General features: G+C 36.4%; 1 protein-coding gene across 1 annotated transcript in view; it reads left to right on the forward strand.

Annotated features, from left to right (window-relative positions):
* Window positions 1-87: 87 nt before the first annotated feature.
* Window positions 88-26,378, forward strand: part of AGBL4 (ATP/GTP binding protein-like 4) — a 961,744-nt gene continuing 935,453 nt past the window's right edge. The window contains exons 1-2 of the mRNA XM_014939355.1: window positions 88-125; window positions 18,118-18,240. Of these exons, the coding sequence (XP_014794841.1) occupies window positions 95-125; window positions 18,118-18,240 (154 nt within the window). The 5' untranslated portion in view covers window positions 88-94. The remainder of the gene's footprint in view (window positions 126-18,117; window positions 18,241-26,378) is intronic.

Here is a 26,378-nt window from a genome sequence, read left to right on the forward strand (position 1 = left end):
CATGGCGGTGACGTGTGTTGCCATGGCGACGGCCAGGCAGCGTCTCGCGCCGTGTTGGGGGGGGTGAGTGAGAAGGGGGGGGATGACAACAAATATGGCGGAGAGGAGCAGGACGGCAGAGACGGGTCAGTGCCAGCCGCAGTCGCCTGGGCGGGGGGAGAGAGGGGAAGAGCCCCCCCTTTCTCCAAGGGGCTTCTGGCTGTAGAGGGGCCCCGCCTCGCAGCGCAGGGCCGGGGACGGAGCCCTTCTCTCAGGGGAAAGGGAGGGAAGCGCCTGCTGGCCGAGGGCAGTGAGGTGCAGAAGGGGCCCGGGGCAGAGGCTCCTGCACAGGGAGCTGTGGAGGAGGGCGAAGAACCTTCCCTTGGGGGATGAGGAGCATGTCCCCGGGGGGGAGAGGTGATCGTGGGGAGTGCCCCTTCAGGCAGGGAGAAGGGGGGGAGCCCCCAGGCAGTCCAGCCCTGTCTGAGGGGGGGTTGCCCCATCTTGGGGAGGAAATCGAGAGGGCAAGAGCTCTCCTCACCCGGCAAACAAAATGTGGGGGAGATCCCCATTTGTGCAGAGGAAGAAGCCTGGTGGCTGGGTGGCCTGCACTGTGGGTCCTCCTCACTGCACAGGGGGCAAAGGTGGCGGTGGTGAAGAGCAGAGCAAAACGGTGGTGCATAGGAGTTCCCCTCACACAAGAAACCACGACCTGCTTGATTTAGAGTGAAAAAATAATATGTGAAGACACGGGGTTTGACTTGGAAATGCACCAGAAGGCTGGTAGCTTGGGGGTTGACCTGCAGGTGCTGTTTGACTTGTCCTGGTCAGTTTCAAGAACCTGGAGGCTGCAGAGAGGCAGCATGCAGAGCTCCTTACATCTCACATACCTTATTCCGTGAGGGTCTCTTTAAGGAAGGTGCCAAATAGTATTCTTCCTATTCAGGATCTATTAACCATGTCTTTCACTGTGGATGAGGAGATGAGTTTGTCAGTGAAATTGAAGGTTTATGTTTCCTTATGAATGACAAGTATCCTGCAGGTACAGGGGTCTTTCCTGTCATAACAAAACACAACTAAGATCTTTTCCAACCCATGTGAAAACAAAAGCCCCCAAAATAGCTTATGAAAATTAGAGATATTGACATTTGGAGGATGAAACAAGGATAATGACATTTTTTCTCAGTATTAAATATCCCATAGTGTCATACGTAAATTATCTGGGTTCCTGGACCAGAAGTTCATATTCCTAGTCTGCTGTGTTAGCTGCTGTGCAAATGCTTTTCAGCCTCAGAAGTGGCTTCAAATGAAGATGTATTATCCATAAAGCTGATTTTGGAATGAAGATGAAAAAAAGTGATAAATATGTGAAATGCTGTTGTACTCTGTGAATCAATGCCACAAAGGCTCCATCTAAAGCCATGTTCAGCCATGCTGTTTATGAACATCTGAAACCACACTGTAAAGTTTATTTTATGTTAAACTTGTCCATGAGGCAGGTGATTATTTTCATCCACTGTGTTGTGCAACACTACTAAACACAGCTGATGAGCTCTGACTGTGCTGTAAAAAAGGAAACAAATCTCCAGTGGCCATTTGAATGTCAGCTTTCCTACCTACTTCACCTACCTGTGCCTGTGCTGTTGTCGGTAACTTTCTTTAACATACAATGTAACTTTCCTACTATTTCCAGATAAGCACATAAACTTACTCTTACATTGTGTTCTCTGCTGGATTAATCTGCAGCCTTACAGTATTTGCTTTTTATTTTTAACCTTGTCCAGAACTATTTTCACATCTCACCATTGCAGCTAACCGATCAATGATTTTCTTATAAATGTTGTGTTTCAGCTTGTGCTGAAAATCATGTTTAGTTGCATGTTCCTGGTATATGTCCACTTAAGTTTGGCAGTGCCTGTCTGGCCATTTTGCAGATCTCAAGTTGCAGGTCCTTCTTTTTGCAGAAACCAGATGAGGAATTAAAAATGTAAAGAACCACAAAAATAGGAAAAAAACTGAAAACTTTCAGAGACGAGTGGGGCTTGGAAAGCAAACGTGATCTTGGCCTGTTTTTAAGAAAGGATGTGGAAAGTAGGCTGTGGAGAAAAAAAGGTGGGGTGGTTTGGGGTATTATTTTTTTTGCCTTTTTCCCCATAAACTTTGGATTTTGACTGTCATCTGACACTAAGGGGACAGACAGGTTCTTTTAGGGATCCTTGGCAGATCCCCTAAGGACCATATTTGTCCCATAGTGCCAGAAGACACAGACACTCTTGATGTGCATGTTGCATAACTGGGGATTGTTTTTTTGTTCTTGCTGCATGCTGGCTTCTTAGTATGTCTTCATGGTATGTCACATCTGGACTAGGCTTTAGGAGATACAGAAATCTAGCTCTGGAACCTGCATTTTGCAGAAATTTAAATTTTTATATATGGATGCAAGGAGAATAAAGCCATTATAAAAGGACCGAATATTGTTCAAACCATATAAATTGATTTAACCAGTATGACTATATTATACTTGCCGTTTTGTTTTTTACAGCAGCATCATGGTTTTATTCCTGGATCAGAAAACAAAAGTAATAACTATGTCTTATCTTACCATCTTGAAATATTGATTGTTTTTTGTAATTTTTAAATGAGAAAACTGAAGGTCATGGTTTCAGATGAGATGGAGTTACAGAGAAATTAACGGTAACTTATCCATGCTTTATAGCAACACAGATTTCTGTTATGGGCCATTTTTTACTGGTTTAATTCACTAACTTGTGTTTGATAAGAGTCAGTGTCAGGGAAAGATGTCAGAAAAAACATAATGTGCACTTAGAGAAAGTTGATTCTAAAAATTCTTTCTTCCTAAATACTATCTAATACTGAATTATGTAAATCTAAGATGCCTACAGCCCCTCTAAACTCTTAGCTTTGAAAATATACTGTATCAAGAGGTTTTATGAATTATACTTTATGGAAAACATACCTTTTTGTAATGTAAGAATTTTTCATTTCAATTTTATTACTATGTCCTTATTCTTCTGTTATAGGAAAGTAAATCTGTAAATCTTTCTTACACTGCTAATTATACATATTATTTCCATATATACTAATTTTTTCATATTTCCATTACTTTTTTGTGTAGAATGTTTTTGTTTCTGTAGTAGTTTTTGCAAATTTTTAATTTTTTTTTTTGTTAGGGGGATGAAGACACACAGAATTGCACAAAGTACTTCAGAAGGGGGACTACTATCAGTTTTTATTTTACTGTTACGCTCAGCATTATTTTCTATATCATGATTTAAGACAATCTGTGTGTTTCAAATGAGATTGAAACTTAATATGCAAGGTAGATTATCTCACATCTGTGTACTACGGAGCTCATATTCTGGTGCCATCTTCTCTGAAGTAGGCAGACATCTGGTCTGATCCATTAAAATAGTTTCTTTGTTCTGATGTTTGGTTAGAGTGCTGCAAATCAACTTGCTTTACCCTGGATTAATCAATCATTTTCCCATTGTAATTGGCTTCTTAGATCTAACTGGTTTCTTGAAACTGCTCAGATCAGCTTTCTGCAAGAAACCGTAGGCTTGTATGCTTCCCTGTTTGGGTTTCCAGGCTGAAGCCTTCACGTCTCAAGCTGTAAATCCAAATTAAAAACAACTTAAATCTTCACAAATGAAGTCTGCTGGAGGATGGAGGTGATTCAGACTAGTTTGAATCACCAGGAGCTTCTTGGTTTGACTTCCAGTTGTTCCACTCAGCTGACCTTGATGTCTCAAACCTGTGGAAGATACATGACACAGAAAGACATCCAGTTTAGTTTCTTCAAAAACAGATCAGTGTTATTTTTCCAATTCTGTAGCAAAGAGGACCGTATTAACTTCTCTAAGGAAGGTTTAGGCATAGGTCAAAGTGAGTACAGAAGACCTGTATTTGCTAATTTTTTTGACCCATGAAGGTATTTAACTTTCCAGATGTGGATCCATCTAAAATTTCACTAGTTACCTCCTTCTCCCCAGATTACTCTTATTCTTCTAGGCATCTGTATTACCTTCAAAAGACTTGTTTCCAGAGGCCTGAATGATCAAAGGGTGAAGGTTATCTCTGAGTTCTGTAATAGTTTTCTATCTGAGGCAGATGAATATTAGCTTGGATTGACAGTTCTAATATGTGTTATTCCAGAGTTGATAGTAATTTTGTGGATATTAGTATTTCTGATATTTCATTGAGTCATCATCACTGAAATCATAGTGAAAGCAAAAAAATGACATTTACTCACTGTACTGGACAGGATATAAATATATGTCTTTAGATCAAAGATCCTTGTTATCAGAACAAACAGATTTCCCAGTTTTTCATGTTTATTTACATGTCATGATAGATACCTCACAGAGTGATGTTAAGTCACATTTCGTATTAAGAATGGTTAGAATTTTCAAAAGCATTCATAGCCAGACTGAACCTGGCTTCAAGGAGGAGAGCTTCAAACCACTGCTGAATGCTGAACCCCCATTCAAAGGTTGCAGAGTAATTAACATTTCTAAAATATTTAGTGTTGAGATCATTATTTCAGAGATCTGCATGAGGAGAACCCAATAAAATAGCTGTGTAAATTTTGCCTTATTTTCTAATTGATTTTAATATGATAGTGTTGAGATAGGGTATTTTGAAAGATAGCTTTTGATTATTCTTTCAAAAAAGAATATGGATTCTTTTAAAAATATTTAATCACATATGGTATGAACACATTCTAGTATGAAATAGTAAGACAACCTAATTTATTTGTCTTTAAGTATAGGCCTTTTTGACAACTGGAACTTCTCATACACTGGCTTTATCATGAGGAAATTTAAAACAGGAGAAAATAGCTCATTACTTTAACAATATTATTTAACCTTGGTCTTTAAAGTAACAACATACTTCAGTGGTACTTCTGGTCTTCCAGGCAAATTATTTCTGAATTTTCAAACGTATATAAACTATTTCACTGAATTTCACTGAATTTCACTGAATTTCTAGAGTTGGAAGGGACCATAGAGATCATCTAGTCCAACTCCCCTGCTGAAGCAGGATTGCCTAGAGCTAGAGCATGTTACTCAGGACTGCATCCAGGCGGGTTTTGAAAATCTCCAAAGAAGGGGACTCCACAACCTCCCTGGGCAGCCTGTTCCAGGGTTCCGTCACCCTCACCGTGAAGAAGTTTTTCCTCATATTTGAGTGGAACTATATACTTATTTCCGAATATATACTACTAACCTGTAAACATAGCTGAATTTCAGTGTTTGGGAAAAGATGTTGCAGTCTTCATGCTGCAAGGGATCTGCCTACTGTATCCTCCTGTTAACGTGAAGAGATTTCAAAAGTCAGTGGAAACCTGTAAGGGTACTGGGCCCAGACTTGCAGATGTTTATGAACCATGAAGAGCTGTTTACAGTTGTTTATGAAATGCTGCAGGATGTATTTGTAAACAAATCTAAAATGCATTTTGTTCAACGAACACATTTGCCAGAACTTACTGATAGCATCGGTGCAGTTTGAAGTCCAGGGAATATTAGAGAAAGGTTTGCTAGTACATTTGAAGCACTCTGTAAGACCATTAACTACTTCAGTTTTTACTGCGTAAGTTGAAATATTCATGGAAGTGATATATAGAAATCAACTAAGGTTGCTGCAGAAAAATATTATAATAATCATTATACTTTGTTGCCAGTAGACTGATATTCAACTAATTTCCAACTTCTTCAGTTATGTAGTGGAAACAATCCCCACTAGAAGAATTCACTGAAGAAGGGCTGCTAACATATTTTTGGTACTTAGAGCTTTGATCATATTTCTATTACATAATTTGCCATATAAGGAGACCTGAGAAATACTAATGAAGGCTTTATACAGCCAGAAGATATAATTTCACAAAAAGAAAGAAATGGGAATGTGTTGGGTATTCCAGTTGCCTCTTCTTAATGGTTTACCATTTCCTAGCCATATTTCAAACAGTCTTGTCTTTGACAAATAATCAAAGCTTTTGAAAGTTACTTACCTCAAGCATCCCAATGTTTTTTCTTTCAGTGAAGTTCAAAGCACCCTATTAATTATTAGCACTTGTGAGAGGAGGTTTTTGAATTTGTAAAAAGTCAAATGAGACATATTGAGAATTTTAATAGGTTTTATGCTAAAATTTGTAAAACAGAAGTTTCTGCAAGTTTCTTTAGTGTTGCAGTCACTGTATTTAGTAGGCAGAAGTCTCATGCAAAAAACCAGATCAACCTCAAAATGCGTTTATATGGCCTACATAGCATTTCTGTTTTTTGAAGTTGAGCTTTATAGATATAATGCTCATTAAAATAGTTTTTAAAGTCAGCTTTCTGTGTTAAAATGTAACTGGCTTGATCTCCACATGGGGCCACTAACAGGACTGGGAAACTTAGATCTGCAGCACAAGCCTACTTTCCAAATGGGACACCTAATAACAATAGCTGTCATCTTTCAGATGAAATAGACAGAGGAATGAACACAGGAAATGGACAACTTGTCTACATTCAGATATTTTCCTTCCTCCTGTTCCTCTTTCCTCCAGCAACACCTAATTAGGGACAAAGCAATAGAGTGAAATGACTGTGCGGTCATCTTTACTTTTTTTTTTCTAATTAAATAAAGAGCTAGGATGCCCTGATAATAAAAAGCACCAGCCCACAGATAAATGGGGTGCTACAAGATGTGAGGAGAAGTTTGATACAGATATTACTTACACAGTGGTGCTGCTGGATGCAGACTGGCTCCAGCAGACCCACCTAGGTATATGCATCATGCTACATCACTCTTGCTTCTGGAGGATTGATTGTGCTGCCCTTTTCCAGAACTATGTGATTCTATAGAAACCAGCTCAGATTTCTCAAGTAATACCCAAAAGTAGTTGGCATGCAGAGCCTTGATGTAGAATTGCCATGTTTAGATTGCATTGTACCTGAGATAATAAGTTCTTCCAGCCTCAAGCTGTGTCTGCAATTAATCTACAATAGAGGTAAACCAATTTACAAGTAATCAAGAGTTGGTTGTGGGTGCACATCTATGTGTCTCATAACCCAACTTCTCTGTTACATTTCCCCACAACTCATCATTTTCTTGACATTGCCGCAGAGGCCAAGCCTGTCATTTAAGAAGTGCTATATGTTTATTTGAAGTAATTTTACTATTTGTATGTTGGAATGGTTTGGAAAACTCTGCTCTACCAAAATCATACTAATGACTTCAATTTCATTTTGTCACAGGCTAAGCAAATTCAGAGATGTGGATTTTAATATTAAATCTAGGGCCATGATCCTGCAAGTGTTTGACATTGAGGTTGATGTATATATGTGTATAGTAAAGTGTTTCTGTGATTGATTCGGTTTTAGGATAAGTAATGTATTATGGTTGGACACCAGAACATATACAGTCTGATACATATGTTTTCTAATATACCTATGTGTCCCTCTTCTTTCAGTATAGTTAACTGGCTGATTTTGTAGATTCATTGTGGCAAAAATCAAGCGTAGAAAAGGGGGCAGGAGATGAAAACAGTTGTCTTAAATTATTATTATTAAATAAAAAAGCTATCTAGCTATTTTATTTACATGCTAATTCATAGAGCTATTTACTTAGCAGAGGATCTCACAATCATGAGTGCAAACTGGCAAGATTTTGCTTTTACAAATTGTTTCATAATCACCTTGAAAAATGTGTTGAATTTCAGCCTCCACAAAAGCAAGTGGAACGTCAGTTCCCGTGAATCACCAGAGCAGAGCAGCAGGAATCCATTCCAAAGAAAGCCCAGCTGGACTCATTACAGGTCTACTGATGTGTTTTCATTTGCAATAAGCAGCAAAGTTACTGTGCAATTACAGTAATCTTTACAGTAAACTTTAGAGCTGGGTAACACCTGTCCATGTGAAATAGGATTGTGAGATAAACTTGCCTCTGCACTACTTACCTATACCCAAGGTCTGTAGTACTGCAGAATACAGTAACTGCTGTAACGACACAGAATACCAGTATATCTGCTGTTTTTTTTCATTTCAAAGCCATACAAATACTCAGTAATTTGATCTCAGAGTTTTCTGTATGTAAGCCTTCTTGTAGGTAGAAGTCTGGCTTGTGTTCTGAATATTTGAAATACCTTGTGTGCATTTCATATTCCTATAAATATTGTATCAATATTTGCTTTGTTAAAAAATGCTGAATATGGTGTATTAGTTAGTCGTGTTCTCTGTAGTTAAATTCCTGTTACATTGCTGATCCAAGAAAGCTAATACATCAAGTTTGCTTTGCTGATTATTTTTATGTTAGAAAGCAAGAATTCTGAAACAATATTTAAATCTTTTGCTCTACAGTACTTATACTTTGTGAATAAAATAAAAAACTACAATGATCTAATTATTTGACATGAAATACTATGTTATGTTAAAGTGTTTCTTAACTAAAGAGTAAATGCACCAATGTGAGTGGGCAATGCTTGGGTGGAAGAAATTCTCAGTGGATTAAAATATTGCTTTTTGGAATGGACTGTTTTGGAAAGTAGGGGGAAAGATGCTTTTCTCAACTAAGTAGTTAAAGGAATTGTTTCAATGGGTAATTATAATTTTGGCAGTAATTAATAGTGTAATTGACTTCAGCAACCTCGGGGAACAAATTATTCCAGAAGTAGTACTAAAATCCCCAAATTATTTTAAATCTGTAGTAGTCAAGAAGATTTTAACGCTAAAGTGAAGAAATTAACTGTGTCTGAAACTACAGTTGACTTAAATTGACTGACAGAAGACATGCCAACCTCTAAACCAAAAATAAATAGGAAGCAAGGGAAAACCCATGTCTTTAAATGACACGTATTCAAGAGCCAAGGAAAAATACAAGTTCAACCTGAAGAAGGATGCATGAATTCTAGTGCTTAATACATGGGGTGGAAATTGTCAATGAATTTATGTTGCCCATTTTTCACTTATCACACTCGTAACGGTAGCCCAAGCAGTTGTAGCAGTGTCCTATCATTTGTGAAGTACAGGGTCTTGAAGAGAAAGAGGGTGCTATGCAAAACTGCTGCTGGGGTTTTGTGCTTAGGATTTTGTGCTCTGTGGAGCCCTCATAGGAAGCTTAATTTCCTGGGGATAGTGATGTTAGTGGTTGAGTCAGGAATTGAATTCAAGTCTCCTGAATTCTAGACTTATTCAGTAATAACCAAATGCATCTTTTTCTTTGGACAGGCGCAGCCACAACAGATTTATAGTAAAGTCACACTTTAGATATCAAAAAATCAGAACACCTGTGAATAGTGGGTATGGTGTCGTACTGCAGCTGGCCTGTGTTGAGGCTCACCAGGCTGATTGCTTTTGGAGAACACCTGAGAATGAGCTAAAAGCCTCATCCAAATTAGAAGGCATAGAATCACAGAATGATACGGGGTTGGAAGGGACCTCTGGAGATCCTCTAGTCCGACACCCCTGCCAAAGCAGGTCCTCCTAGAGCTGGTTGCACAGGAACTTGTCCAGGTGGGTTTTGAACATCTCCAGAGACAAGGACTCCCAGGACTTCTGGGCAGCCTGTTCCAAAAGGCATCGCTGTGTTACCTCAACACTGAACCTGAAATAATGTCTATGGTATAGCTTATTAGCTCAGGCGCAGCAGCACAGCTATAGCTGGATTCTTTTGGGCTTGCTGGGATCACAGCAGGTAAGTTCATGTTTTCCAAAATATGGCATAGTCATCTCTTTAAATACAGGTCTGGAAAGCCCCTGTTCAACCAGCAAGCATATTAAGACATTAAAAGTTCTGGGATTTTGGCATGAAAAAGAAAAAAAAAAACAGAAAAAGCACTGTTTATATGTTTCTTACTTGATCTTGCCAATACTCTTGAAAGAATTCCATAGTTCTTCATACTTAGTACTTGTAGGAGATGCCTTTTATGGACAAGCATTTTGAATGTGAGTCAGTACTGAGGAGCGTGAAACCTAGGACAATGAAAATAAATAAAGCCTTGGGCTTTTGAGAAAGCTGAAATGCACCTACTTCTCTGTTAAATCAGGAATAATTATTACTTGCGGAGTCCTTTTCAGTTTCCTAGCTGAGAATGGGTTGGTCCTAAAGAAGAGACACACAAAGTTGTTAACTTACTGAGATTTCAACTTTGTTAGTCATTGAAGGCTACATAGTCATGGATCAGGGTCAATGCATTGGTTGCTAGGTATGAGATGTTTCAGTGGCATTTATCTTGCCTCAGCGTGAGTTATTTTTAATTGAGAAATTTATTTTGTCATGACTCCTTTCAGTTATGCTGTCAGTAAACTGATTTTAATTACGGTGTTCTTGTAGTATAAAGATAACCTGATTTGCATAGAGCTCACTCCTGGTTAGGATATTATAATCTGATTTGGCTAATCCCATTTTGTGCTCTTAAATCAGAAAAACTACTTATTCTAGAATATGCAATGCAAATAATTAAAAAAAAAAAAAAAAGCCATGGAAGAAGGAATGTTCCTATATTGAAAACAGTTTTTGCAATAAAATATGATTTTACTGCATAGGAGGGAAATGGTCAATGTAGTCTGTAGACCAAATCTCTGTTGCTTTATCAGTGTAAGAATGGATTAAGTCTGTCTGTTTCATACCTTCTGTATGTAACCTGAAGATTTATACATGGAAATTAAAGTTTGATCTGCACCAACTATAACTGAATCAATATCCTTTGGCTTGAGGTTGTTCAGAAATATCTTCTAGTAAGCATTTTGCAGGTAATCATTCTGCATTGAAAAACTGTGTCAGAGAAAGGTTTTTGAAAATGCATAGCATGTAGATGTGTCTCATTAATTTATCTGAAAGTTTAAGCTAGATATCGTGCTTTTGTTAAATCAGTGCTTCATAACAGCTGTTGAAACATGGATATGTAACTGGCATACCTATATATATGTATGGATATATACATAACATACAAACATTTCCCTTCCTTTCCTCCAACTTTCTCCATCCTCCCCCACACATAATACAAAACTAGTTATATAAAAGCCAATTTTTTTCAGGATTAGGTGGCATGGGAAAACACTTACAGAATTTTAGGATAGTGCCAGTGAATATTAGTGAGCGAATTCAACCACCAATCTCTTTTTTTCCAGTTTTGTGAGGAATATTATGAGCTTTTGCCCTTACCTGGCATTTTCTACCAACTACAATTCCAAACCCTGCAATTGTCTGCCTGTTTTGATTCTATTTTTGCAGGTCACATGGACTCCCTGTCTTTGGGAAATGGGTCACTTACAGATTTCAAAAACACATAGGACTCTACGAAAGAAGGTTTTACCCCTTGAAGTTCTGTAGTGCCACACAAGGAATCTGCCTTAACTCTTCAGTTCCTTTCCTGCCTCAGAATCCCTAGACATAGATTTTCCTCTTGCCCCCCAAAATCTTTTGCTGACCTAGAACTTGAATTCCTGTGCACTCTTCAATGTTTCAGTATCTCCCCTTATTCATATGCAGACCTAATTCTCTGAGCCATCTCTTATCTCCCAGGAAGGAGGGACTTGCTGATACAATTACTTCTTACAGATGGAACTCTGAGGACTAGCTGAGCTCGGTAGCTGTTATTTACTCTTTTCTCGGTGAGATGGGGATGTATGTGATACATCGTATTTTTGTTTACAATTTATATGTTTTATGCTTTTGTTTGATCTGTTTTTTTGTTTAAAGAAGTATTGCTACTATAGCAACTGTTGCATCACGTGATACCTTTGATATTATCAAGATGCCAAATACTTGTTAAAGAATAAATCTGTATATCAGATGAAATTCACTGATTCTTACAATGTTTTTAAATAAACATATTTTCAGTTAACATATTTGGCGCTACTATTTTTTTCAAGTTTTTTTGTTTGTTTGTTTGGTTTTTTTCATTTCTGGAGACGAGTGTTTTAGTGGATAGATTAGAGATTATAAGCAGTAAAAAGAGTTATGGATATTATTTTTTTCCTTGCTTAATGATTTCAAGGCATTAATTGATTTTTTTTTTTATTTTAATGAGGAAATACTGTTCATACCTTCTTGGACTTTTTGGGTTTCACTAATGTGCTACAAAAAATTCCATTTGCCTCTGACAAGAAGGTATATCCTTGGAGATAGGCCACATTGAGGTAATAAATAAGTATTCTTGAAATAAAGCTTGAAGTCACACTTTTAGGTTAAAGATTGGAAAAAAATATTACATATAAAATGAATACAAGTCAACACAAGTTGACTTATTTTTTCTCTAAACTCAAAAGACAATGCCAGCCACTGAGAATGAGGAATCATTTTTCAGAGCACTATTTGTCTGCCAGATTTTGTCTACAGGTCAATGCTCTTCACTAGATTTTGGAAGGGATCTATAATTGACTTTGGGTTGATAATTACATCTCTATCTAGAGCTCTTTTTTTTTTTTTTAATGGAGCGGGCAGGGAAGATTTCTCATCGTCTTCGCATATACTTGATCAGCCAATAAGTTGTTGGCTTGATTTTGGGCTAAGCACCGTATGTACTTTTTTGTTCCTACTTGTCTTTGGGCTGCCTGGTATTTGCTCCGTGTGAGTGTTTAAGCAAAGTACCCTTTGTGGTACCACCAAGCCTTTTGTAGGGTTTCAATGTGACATCTTCACTGATCATTTTGCTTTCACATGTTTTCATACAAGAACAAGACTTTTTCCACTCTCAGTTTTGCCTGAGGCACCTATGCCATACCTTCGAGTAAATCGGTTCGGATATGTATATCTAAAGTAGTATGAGGTATTTAGATGTACTTATGCCATCTACCACAAAAGAAAAAAATTAATGGTGCATTAGTCAAGGAATTTTTTTAGGCAGATTAAAAGGATACGTTGCCTTCTAGCCTCTGTAGAGACAGTAACTTGTGTAGTAAAAGTAAAAAAACCCAACAAAACAACAAACCCACCATAAATTACAATGTATCTTTTCTATTTATGCAATTTACCCTACCCCAAGCTTTTTCAAGTCCATTGCACTGAGTGTATAGTTTATTTTTCCTTAGTACTTTCAGAACCTTTGCAAAGCTTAGAGTTTACCTGATAATCTCTGCTAAACTTGTACTTGTTTTTTGTTCTGAATGTTTTCATGGATATGAGTATCTTCCTGCAGTTCAGAGACAGACTCTTGACAGCCAGTCTATTGGTCAAACCGTAGGAGGAAAGTAATTGAAGAGACAATTACTTTAAAGATGCTTTATCTCAAATTGGGTTTCTAAATAACAATGCAACATCACTATTTTTTAGTACTAGACTAAGCTGTATGACAATGCTGTCTGTGAGAATCAACATTTTCCTTGTTCTGCTTGACCTTTGAAATAGGTAATGGTGACAGTGTGGGCACAGTACCTAAATGTGAGGCAGCAGGTGTGGTTGGTACCACACTAGGCTTTCTCCTAAACCCTGGGATTTGTAGTCAACATAATTTTTTTATTTCTTTTCAGATCACAGTGACTGTGAGTTAAGTACGTTTCAGATTGACAACACTCTCTGCAGTATGTTTAGATTCTCAGGGTCATACCCAGTCCTTGCTGCAGGATACATGGCTCTGAAGATCAAAATGACAGTTGTTTTTTCTTCTTTTTCTTAGCATTTTTTAAACTAGTGGAGCTGGAATTCCAAGTTCCTGCCTGCTGCTGCCTGTAGGACTTTTAGAATGGCCATAGAGCATTCAGAGCTGATAACAGAAATAACAAGACTTCCTGAATATCAGTGTTGCTGAAGCCTAGGGACAATGATAGAAAAGCTTTTATTTAAAAAAAAGAGTATCAAAGACCAGGAGACCATAATCAGTTATTAAGACCATAGATTTCTACAAATGCAGATATAAAAGAATTTTGCTAAAATTACACTGTTTACAGTTTTCTGATTGGTGGAGAAGACACTGTTATGAGCATATCCTCCACAAACATTACTTGTCCAAAATGCGAGTTGAGCAATGTTCACCCAGAGACTTGTTATATTTAGGAGCTAATAGGAGTTGCCGTTGGTCATCGGAATGAATTTTTGTTTATTGCAAACTGTACTGAAAGTTCAGTTTCAGTTCTTTGTATGGGTTTGCAATAGCAATACTGCTCGAGGCTGATGAAACTCTTTGCTAGGATACCTGGAAACTTTTCTTGGACCCTGGATGATGGGAATCTGGCTCTTAGATCTTTGCGCTATAGAAATTTTGAGTAGCAAAATGTGTCCTAATTTTGCTCTAAAATAAGGATCTCATAGCAGAATGAGAAGTGTCTTGCTGACATCTGTAATATTTAAAGAAAGACTTCTACAAAGTTCACTTGGAATTATTTGATCTGTTGGTGTTACCTTACCTTTCTAATTGGCTGTCCTTGTTAGGCAATAAGTCTGATTATAAGAATGATGCAGGTTTTCCAGGCAAATTCCCTCTATATTTTTCTATGTCTGTTTTAATGTACTTGTGCTCTCCTACCTAATGTAGCATGAGGGTAGCTGCCGGCTGCTAACTCCCTGGATTCTGAAGTTTGTCACAGCTGGAAGCTGGACTCGTTGTTTACTCAATTCGAAGAGTAACTATTATTTACTAAAGAGTTAGCTTCCTCTAGAAACTGCAGTTTTTTTAAGAAAATATACCTAAATTTGCATGATGTTTATTGTAGCAAATATTGCTTAAATCTTTGCCTAAATGAAAAGTGCTTGACTTTACTCTTTAAGAATCTTACTTAAGAATAGTAAGATGCTCTGGAAATTTCCAAACTCTTCCTCCTGAGAATTCCATTCCCTTGTAGCTGATTCTATTCATTTTCACTAGTTTGATGTGACATATATCCATGATGACAATAGTGATGAATGGAGATTACAGTAGACTCTGTCCAGGTTTTATTTTAAAATCCTATATAGTTGCAGAGATTTCAAACACCTACAGATTTTGTACCTGATAGAAAATTACCATCAAAGTTTAATACTGTGGTAAATGTAAATCCTAGGGATTTGCTGGAGACTCCAAGAGTTTAAGCTACGAAGAATTAGAATAAAATAGCTATGTGTCTTACAACCTCTAAGAAAAATAATTGACAAAATAAGACCTACAGTCTGAGAAAACATCTTTGCTAAGTTGCTTTTGCCTTTGCTTGTCTTATCTAACCTTTTTTTCAAAGGAGAATCTGATCTCCTTAAGCGTAATGCGCAGGATGTACTTCAGGTAATTCTCTCCTTTCCCTTTCAGTTTGTTTCAGACTGAAGCACTGTTTCCCTTCCCTACAAGGTTCTGTCATACGTCTTTCCCTTCAGTCAGGAAAATCTACTTAGGGCTCCCCAGTTGTGAGGACAGTGTCTCTTTATTGGCCAGAGGACTTACGGCACAGTGTAACAGTAACTCCATCTGGTCATGTATTCTCAGCAACGCTCGCTGCATCTGCTGAACAGACAAGCGTGAAGCCGTGTCTTATAACCTAGCAATACAGCAACGCAGGCTCTGTTTCAGCCAGTAGCCTGGCCTTTTCTTTTTCACCCAAGGAGAAGATGCCAGAAGGGACATAATGCTGTTGCGCTATATAATAACGTGAAGTTCAAAGACTGCAGTTTTACGTATTTAGAGATTAACTAAAGATAATAGAACTCAAAAGGTAACAGCAGTACATTCTGAATAGTCAAAGTACTGTGTAATAAAGAACATGCAAGGAGAGATTAATATTATTAAATAAGTATGAGTTATAGACTATTTGATGATTTCATTCTCATTCCTAAATGGCTACATTAGGCCAGGAAGAGCAGATGGAAACTTTTTGCTGGGACACAGTTACTTGACAGCTTCCTTCTGCATTGTGTAAAGACCCCATTGGCAGATATTCTGATTTGTCAGTTAGGTGGAAAGGGAGATAGAGTTCTGTCTTCTGCTTGCATTTCCTACACTGTCTTATGGTGGCAGTACTATGAATGTAATCTTTTCTAATTTCTTCACCTTTATCTAAGTGGTGTTTCCCAGCTGTCTGTTAATAGAAGCCTATTAATTTAAGCTGAGATTTACAAGTGAGCATTTATCAGGATGAGTTCAGTCTTTTCACTGCTCTACTCAGTTGACTCCCTGCCTCCATTCTTTCACTTTGGTCTCTGGTAGCTCATGCATTCTTGGTGGAGATCTGCAGGTTTTCCCTGAATTTTTCTTTGAGTCCTTGATTCCATGTATTGGATTACAAACGATTAACTTGACTACCTGCGGCAGGTATAGGGGGGTTCTTAATCAAAGTGGCACTGAACTGAAAGTGAGGATATGGCTTTCCTGTGGCTGCTGTTCTGAATTACAGGGTGCATGATGCAGAGGGATGAATTGTATTAAGTGACACGATCATGGCCATACGGACACACAGATGTCCTCTCAAGGTCTAAGTTTGCCTCTGGTGTTACCAGCCATTAAGCAAATTCTATCCGCATCCTGGTAAAAAACATCTAGCTAAAATATCAGAAGCAGCGATTTTACATATAAAGAAAACAATTTATATGCCTCAGATTGCTAGCTGTGGGTAATTATTCAGTCTAGAACAAATCAACTTGAGGCTGCAAATAATAATTTTACTAAAAAATAATAGCATGCATTATTTACTATCTAACTTTTTGGATTATGATGAAGTAAGAAAAGGTCTAAATTCTCTTTGTTCTGTTGCAATACTTCTCAAAGAGAGTAAGTTTCAAATTTCTTCCCTGGGAAGACTGAGGATTTATATGCCAAGTGTTGACCTGGATATACATATTTTTTAATCTGGGATTTATATACCTCTGAAAATATGGATATATAATAGAAAGCCTGACAGACCCTTTAACTATGGTGTCACTAATACGTAATTTGTTACCTCAGCAAAGGTATTTTGCCTCAAGAGGTGGAATACATTTATGTATGGAAAGGTCAGTTTTAATTAATAAGCTGTTTTCATCATTCAAGGCCAATATGAATTGCTTGTAACATTTGTGTGAAATAGTTTTCAATATAAAAATAAAACAAATTGAGCTTTATGTCACATTTATCATCCACTGTAACCCATTTAAATGTCAAAAAATCAGTACAGACCAAAAGTCTATTTCTAGAAGCCTTAGTAGCCCTATTTATCAGAGTGAAATAAGATATTATCATCCCATTATTCCATCATATGCCTTCTCCACTTCAAGACATAGACATTTCTTCTAGTTTTCTGTAACACAGAAAATAGTTTTTCTATTGTTAAATATTTGTTCTCCAAACAGTAAACAGTGGAGAAAATGTTGAGCCAATGTCAGAAGAATGAACAGCTAGTTATATTATTGTGTATTTCTTTCACTGTATTATAATATTAATGTATAATAAAATATACAAGTATTAACTTACTTTCTTGTACATTTCTCAAATGAAAAAAAATCACTGTGTTCTTCTATCCCTATTTGGAAACAATATTTTTGCATACTGCTATGTGTAGGACAGTATAATTTCACTGGAAGGACAAAGCTATTAATATATACACTACTGATACATTTGACAAAAATCATGCGGCTGCATAGAAAATTTATGTCCTCATATATTTCATTATGAAATTAGCCCCACATTTTAAAACTTTTTTCTTTATTTAAGTTCTTTTTCTGAGTTTTGTTTCCTAAGCAAGCAAGGTTCAGATAATCACATGCCTCCATGAGAGTATGCCTCTCCCTAATAATTTTCAGATTTCAAATATGAGCGGGACTTAACAGTCTCAAAGGTTCTAAGTGTATTAAGATGCATGAAAATAGGCAATGGAAGATCCCATGAATGCCTATAAATGCGGAAGATGCTGATGAAGAGTTAATTCTGGGGAATCCATGCAGAATATATGATTTAGAGGGCTCCAGTCAAAAAAAGTGCCTCCAGATGAACATCTGAATTGCATACAAGAATGTTCAGCCCAAGGACGTGCATATGCAAGAAACCAGGCTGTATGGTTTGTTACGTAGAGAAGCTTTAATATATGATGCCATTATTATATCCAAATTCTTAAACAAACTTTGAAAAGAAAGAGTTCATTTACTGGTGCATATGTTAAATGGTGGAAATTTCATGTAGAAAAGCATGGGGGAATATCATTCTATTATTTTTAATATTTTTTTGGTTTATGCTTATGGTTTTTTTTTTTTTTTACTTTACTGCAACAGGTATTGCCATAGGAAGTGATGATATCATAGCGGGGAACGTGAGCAAGTACACTGTTCTCCCAGCTGGCTATTGTGGACAGCTTAAAAAAGGACATCTTATATTTGATGCCTGCTTTGAAAGTGGTAAGCATTTTCAGCATCATTTTATGTTATGTAGTTGTCAATTTAGGAATACTTTTAACTATATCATTCATCTTTATAAAAAGTGTCTTAATTCTAAAGAATTGCATTAAATACTACTTAACTCACTGATTCACTTCAGAGTACGACATAAAATCAGACTGTTCAAATGTAAAAAAGGGTTGTGAAGTTTGTTACTACCTACAATGTACATTTCATCAGGTCCATCTCTAACAACATGTAGTATTTAAAAGATGTTATTTTAAAATTCAATTTGGAAGTTTATTGGGCAAGTTAACCTCATAAGGTGCCAAGCCCATCCTTGCAAATATATACGTGCTGTCTTGAGTCAGAGTATGACATAAAATCAGACTATTCAAATGTAAAAAAAGGTTGTGAAGTTTGTTATTACCTACAATGTACATTTCATGAGGTCCATCTCTAACAACATGTAGTATTTAAAAGATGTTATTTTAAAATTTGGAAGTTTATTGGGCAAGTTAACCTCATAAGGTGCCAAGCCCATCCTTGCATAGAGAGAAGATTTTACAAACATATACGTGCTGTCTTGAAATATATTTCTTTAATATATACGTGCTGTCTTGAAATATATTTCTTTGTGTTTCTTGTGGCCTAATTCTTTACTGCTGAGGTTAATGGAAGTTCTGCCTCTGATGTCAATAGAAGCTGAATTCAACTTTAGGAAAGTACTGCAAATTGAAAGAGAAATTATTTTTACAAGATTTGTAGTTAGCATATTAATTTAAAGAATATTTTTAATCATGTATGTTTGTATGTGGGTGGAGTATGTAGGTAAATAAATGAATATATATGAATATGTAGCATTGTTTAAATTTTTCTGTAACATATATGTGTATCTCTAGATTTTTAACTTAAATCTATTATTATTGGCTTACAGACCTACAGAGCACTGTTAAACACCATATGTACAAAAGGCATTTGGCAGGATAAACTACAGTTTTCGGCGTGGTTTATATGAGAGGTTCTGGTAATGCCAAAACTGCTACAGTGTCTTGTAAAATGAGCTTTTTATGAAGAGTTACATCCCTCAGGGTAGAATACTGGCTGCCAGTTCCTGGATAAATATTAAATTGAGTTATTTAAGTCCTCTGATTACATTATGTAAAAGGTGTAAATGATGCAGTGAATAGTAAAGAGTATCTTATTTTTAAGGTATGTCTCTGAAGGTTCAGACAATAGTTATATATTTTAAAAAATACCATGGATGCTATTTCATAATAGTTATGGTTTTATGAATTTTTGCATCAGAAAATCGTTTATGAAATTAATCAGTTGGCCAGACTGAGAAATTTACTTTATTGTGCTAAGCTGCTCTGCAATGAAAAGGATCAGTAGCAGCCATCAAATTATTTGTGAAGTAATATGAATCATTGTATGATGCTTTAATTCCAGTTTTTGAACAATAGAATTAATTATATTTTTAAAATAAAACACTTATTCAGTTCAAAGGTAGTGTTCAAACTTTATATACTTTGACAATAATAGCATATGATAAAGGCAGATGCTATTTGAAATGCTGTATTTATTTACATTGTAGCATGATGAGGCTGTGATGTTGCTTTGCATATTCAGACAGCTCCAAAATACAAATATGAATAAAAGTAATACCTTCATTTATTTTCTCATGATGACAATGTATTAGCAAGTATGATAATAATATTGTGTACACTTCGTATGTAAATTCACTTTATCTTTTACTACATGTCAGCCAAGTAATTGCTTAGAGTACCTTAACTGGTCAAAGCAAATTCCCTGATTATTGGATATTTTATGAAATTGTTATTAATGTTAAAATCTATCCCCTCCTATGATCCAAGCAGTAGTATACAACATTTATACAGTAGTGTATTGATGCTTTTTGAGTACCACCTTAAAATTGGTACTATCCCATTGGAATTGCCTTTTTCAAAGAACGGATTATAAAACTGATCCTTCCTGGAGTACTGCATCCAGCTCTGGAGTCCCCACTACAAGAAATAAGTGGAGGTGCTGGGGAGTGCAGTGGAAGGCCACAAAAGTGATCAGAGGACTGGAACACCTCTCCTGTGAAGGAGAGAGAACTGAGGTTGTTCAGCCCAGATAAGAGAAGGTTCCAGGCAGACCTTATTGCAGCCCTTCAGTACACAAAGGGGGCTTACAAGAAAGATGGAGAAAGACTTTTTACCAAGGACTGTAGAGGCAGGAGAAGTAGCAATGGTTTTAATCTGAAAGAGGGTAGATTTAGATTGGATGTAAGTAAGAAATTTTTTACAATGAGGGTGGTGAGACACTGACACAGGTTGCCCAGAGGTGTGGATACTCCATCATTGGAAGTGTTCAAGGCCAGCCTGGATGGGGCTTTGAGCAACCTGGTCTAGTGGGGGGTGTCCCTGCCCATGACAGGGGGGTTGGAACTTGATGATCTTTAGGGTCTTTTCTTACCCAAACCATTCTACGATGTGACTCTATGAAAACAGGTCACATTAATTTTGTAATGATTCCAAGTTAGTGATATCTTACGGACCTAAATATACCTGAAGGAATAGGCTATTGGGATATGATTTATACATTTTTCTAAGACTTGTACTTTGTCTATTATGATGATGTTGTTACTAAACATGAATATGTCATTGAAATCTAAGATCCTTCATACTTAAGAGGTATTAAAGGTTCTTTACAGTTAAAGTTTTGTAAGGATTTATTAAATCTTTAAACATAAACACAATGCAATTAAAAGCCACAATAGTTATACTATACAGTGATTATAACCTTATATCTAATGTAACTTTAGTAGAAATTCTGACACTTGTTTATATAACATTTTCACTTCAAATTACTTTGGTCTTAATGAAGCTGTGTTGGGAAGGGGCAAAACTGGCTGGACAGCGGTACCCATGAAGTATTTGTTGATAATTTACTTTCAAAATAGGAATTGTGTTAAAAGTGATTCCATAAGTGGCTTTCCTCTCTTTGGCTGTATTCTGTGTTTTTTTGAAAGGTCTGGTTGATAGAACTGAAGGTTCCCTTCTAGACCTATTTGTCAACGACTATGATTTTATATTGCAGAAATGGAGGTAAATTCTTTTCAGAACAGAGAAAGAGTATTAAACTTGTAGAAAGCATGAAAAAGATTAACAGATACAGAATAAATGCTATTTAATATGCTTTCATTTTTGGAATGGCTATCATTATTATATTACATAGTCTTGACAAGTATGTATTTGTTTGAGACAGAGGTGTGCTTTTCTGTAGCCTGAAAACCAATGTCCAGTTTTCTGTTTTCAAGTGCCTTCCTTTCAAAAAATCGTAAAAAATAGAAGTGAAATGGGCATTGGGATTTCTTTTCAGTCCACTGTGTTGTTCAGAGTCAAAATACACTATTTTTGCCCTTCCTGATAGATATTTATCTGTCCTTTTCGGAGACTTTCGGTAAAGGATGCTTCAATGAAAAAGCATTGATCCATTCTAACGCTAAAATTTGCTCAATATAAGAAACATTTTCTTTCTATGTAAAAGTGTTCTTACAAAAAATGCATTAATTCTTGTCCAGTCTATAGGCATGGAAAGCAGATTATTTCTTTCTTCTTTGACTTAACGGCAAGCTGTTATAATTTCTTTCCTTGGCCTTCCCTCCTCAGGTTAAATAACTACATTTTTTTTCAGTAGTTCCTTAGTGGTCATATTTTCCAAATTTTCTGTCATTCTTTATTTCCTCTGGTCCTTCTCCAGCTGTTCCATGCCTTTCTTGACAGGCAATGGTCCAAGGTGAACATGAAACTCAGATAAGCTGGTGCCAATACTATGTAGAGTTTATTATGTGACATGCCTTGCAATCTATTTGCTCCTGCTATGTGACAGTCCAATCTTTGTCACAATAGCACGGCACTGTTGACCTCTATAAAATTTATGATCCCTTATACTGTCCAGAACCTTTTCAGAATTAGAGCTACCTAACCAGTTTGTAGCTTGCACTTAACTTACCCTTAATGGATATAATACTAGTGAAAGAATCATTGCTGTAAAATATCTACAGTTATTGAAAACAAAGAATGGTGGTTGGACCCTTTATCTTATAAATAACAGACAGAGGAGTGAAGGAGAGAGGGAATTATCAACTTTGTAAGTATGTTAGGAATTTGAATTTGTGTTTCCCATAATTCAACCTAGTGTTCTAACTGGAATATTCCTTGGTATCCTTATTAATATTTAAGAATATGTACTTTTTACTTTAGTTTATCATTAGCATAAAAGAAACTGATGAAAATTCAGGTTTCTTGCATACCACAACATAATTTTTGGATAATGTGAAGTTTCAGAAAAAGCATGAGTTAGTTTCAGGGAAGGGAAAAATGGAAGCACAGTTATCTAAACATAGAACCAATTTAAAGGAAATAAATGTCACATCTGAAATGTATACATTTGGTCAGATGTAAATCCTTTTCCTATTATTCATTAATGCATTAAATTATTAACACAGTTTCAGTTTAGCAACAATACAGTGCAGTACAAACATTTACCTCTTATCCTATCTGTTCCGGCAAAACTGGGACTTTTGAAGAATATAGTGCTTCGGGGAAAAGGTTGTATTTGGTCTTGCTATACAAAGAAGACCTTTCTGATTGAGTCAGGTTCAAATTTTGTTGTAAAACTGTTCTTCAGGGAATCTGGCATCTTATACTCAAGGGAAATTGGTGTTTCAGACATTTTATGTTGTGTGGATGTAAATTACTTTAAAGTTCAGTTTAGCCAGCTGCCCCTTTTGTCTTGTGTTGGCTTGGTGTGTGTTATTTCTGATGGCATCAATTTAGTCAGAAGCCTTTTCTGAGTTGTGGCTAAGATTTGTTTTTATTTGCTTAGTCATTTTTTCCTGTACCAGATGATACCTCCACTGCTGGAAAATCTACTATTATTTTTTCTGGGAACTTATGCAACTGCAGTAGTTTTACTTCTGCATGAGGTAACAATTTTTTAATTTATTAATTTTACATGATATACACGAAGCCTTTCACATGTATTTTGCAAAGTGGACAAAGAAAACATAAAGCAAATGTCTCAATCATTAAAAAGAGACCAATACTTTTATGGCACTAGTGCCAGTTCAACCCTTTGTGCAAAATGCCAGTCTAATGTTCTGGCTCTGCAAAAGGGAGGATGAATTTTGGCAGTGGCCCCAAAGCATTGAAACTTCAAGGATGTGACCACTGCCTATGTTGGCTGCAAAAATGTCATTTATGTCAGGATTCAGAGAAAAGAAATATAGGTGACAGTGACATCACTTTTCTTCCTAGCTCCAAAGCATGGCTGAATAGGCCAGGTGACAGTGACATCACTTCCTAGCTCCAAAGCATGGCTGAATAGGCCAGAACACAATGAGCTTTATTAGAAATACAGTTACTGCTATCCTGTAGCTCTGAAATGGATCATGACATATCAGAAGCTCTTGGTCATGGACATTTTAATTTGTTTTTGTGTAAAGGTTGAAATCTACACATTTGAGTTTATGCTGTCCTGTGAGAGCATTGGTGATTGACTAGATTCTCTGAGTGTTGAAGCAGTTCGAGTTCAGGTTCCCTGAACACTCATCTCATATAAATCAGGAGAAACCTCAAGCATATTGGATTCTTGTGATAGTCCACAGGATGCCATCAGATGATATGGATGACTTGCTCTTTAAGATACCTCATCTTGGACTTTCTAGAGTTCGTCAGCACCTATTCTAGCAGGCTATGAAACCTGTCTTGCATTGTCATGCATTCAGGCTGTATTTCTACAACTGCTACAGAAGTATACCTTCAAAACGTCTATAAGAAATGCCTTCCATGCAGCAACCATCTTCACCACAGAGCTCATAGTGCTTTTACAGGACCAAAGCTCCTCTGACCTCAGAATATACCTGTGCTCACAAAAGTATCCACACCTTTTTTCTCATTTTATCTCTCTGTTTGCCCCAAGAGACCTTCACGGCTCCATCAGAGTGCTGCATCAAAGTCCACCTTGAGGTGGACTCAAAATTGCTATAGCTTTTGCTTCCCCAGGCTCTTGATGTAGAGAACCGGGATCTGAAAAACTTATTTTGACACTGCCGGCTGTGGCTTCATTGAAGAAAAATGAAAGGGAAATTCAAATATTGTTCCTTTTGTTTGGTATCACCTGGCTGGCAAGTTACCATGGATGTATTGGTAGGTCACTCTGGCCTGTACATACCTCTGGATTAACCACAGCGCCTTCTGTCCCCTCTTAGGGACATGAGAGGAAGCTGGAGTTAGGTAGTAGACTGATATGTTGTGAGGATGGTTAAAAAACTGAAGCTTGATGGTTTCTGCTGCTTGCGGCTCAAATTGCTTGTTCTATAATTACTTTTGAGGATTGAAGGAACAGTGTTGGCTCACAGAGGTTCGTAAATCTCAGTATTCATACTGTTAAATACAGGGGCTTTTTATAAGGTTTAGAAAATACATATTTTGGCTTGTTAGTCAAATAAAATGCTGTTTAAATGTTAAAAAATACTGTGTTTCTTGAAATTAGAAATGAAGCTGCCGTCTGCTTTTATTCTCATTTCAACCAAAAAGTGGAACTCCGCCAAGAGTCATTAAATCTTCTATCCTTTGGATGAATTCTTATTTTTAATGAAAAAATGTTATGATTGGGTAATTTGTGTATTGTGGTTTATGTTCAAAAGGTTGTAATTAAAGTTTTGTAGAATTTTAGATTTAATCTCAATTACTGTAAACCTCATATTATTGTATTGACTGATGTACCACCACCTTGCAGTAAATATGATTGACAAACATTAGTTTGTATTTTCCTACAGCAGGTTTATAAAAGTATTTTGTATTAGAAACCTGATAAAAAAAATCAGTGCTGATGGATTGCAAATGATATTAATCAGTTGGAAAGAGTTAAAATTTGCAATGTAGTAAGAGATCTCATGTGACTGAGAAGTACCCTCATATCATTTTTGTTAAGGTTTTAAATATCTTTCTATATTTCAAAAATAGGATAATGTACTTATAAAACACTTTGCACAACACTCAAAATTGCAGTAAGTGATTGTAATTCCGCTGATCTCATTGTAACCACTTATAGGCGTGAAATAGGCCATTGAGCTTTACCATGAAAGATATCTTTTGAACAAAAGCAAAGATAATATAGGATGAATTGCCCTTCGGGGGTGCCTATGTCCTAGTTGCTAAGACTTGACATGTAACTTTAGACAGCCAAAATTAGGTGAGATTAATCTTACTTGTGATTAATAAAATACTGTAAAATTTGAGTTGCAAAACATTTTTGGAAACGGACATTTTTATTTGTAAAAAGTTTAAAAAAGGAAACTAAGCCAATACAGAAGAGGATACTGTTAGCATTATGTTCAAAGAAAACCTGAAATCCACCCTAGAAAATAGTTGCATTTTGGCCATCTAATATACAGTTGCAGTATGCTTCTAGAATGGTAAAACAAGCTGGTCCTGCGTGTGTTTACATTTAGGTGAACAGAAATACTCTTCTTCACTGTGATTTCACTGGCACTACTATGAAATCCTAGAACAGGACTAAAGCAATACAGGCAAATGTAATAATGGCACATTAAAAGAAATGAAAAGTGCAAAAGCTGTTTAAAACTACTTTCTTCCAGTGTAACCACTTTTGGTAGTAAACTAAACTGTGCTTTGGAGCAAAAACTAGTTGTTATTCCAGATTTCCTATGTTATGATATTTCACATAAAGCTAGGATTGCTAAGTCAGGTAGACTCTTTTGGCTTTCTCTTCTATGGGAATGCTCATATGCAATGTAGAAATAAAAGAAACAAAAGTTGATATACTATTTCAGTAATCAGTAATGATGCCTGTTTTTAGCCTACTTTTGTGGCATCAAGGTGTGTCTGATTAACGAAACACTTTATTTTAGTTATTTCCTTATTTCTTGACAGTAATTTATGCTGTATTTCATATAAAGATATTAAGTGGTTATTGCTACCAGTAGGGATAATTTAACAAATGTTTTCCTGTTCTGAAAATGTCTGTTCCCAGATCAGAGCAGTTTTATTCTTTCAGAGTATCAATACCTTTGGACTACTGTAAGTCAGTAGTCACAAAAAAATCAAGAACAGAAGATAGATTTT

This window comes from Calidris pugnax, unplaced genomic scaffold (genome assembly GCF_001431845.1).
Source record: "Calidris pugnax isolate Ruff unplaced genomic scaffold, ASM143184v1 scaffold18, whole genome shotgun sequence".
Taxonomy (NCBI): Eukaryota; Metazoa; Chordata; class Aves; order Charadriiformes; family Scolopacidae; genus Calidris; species Calidris pugnax.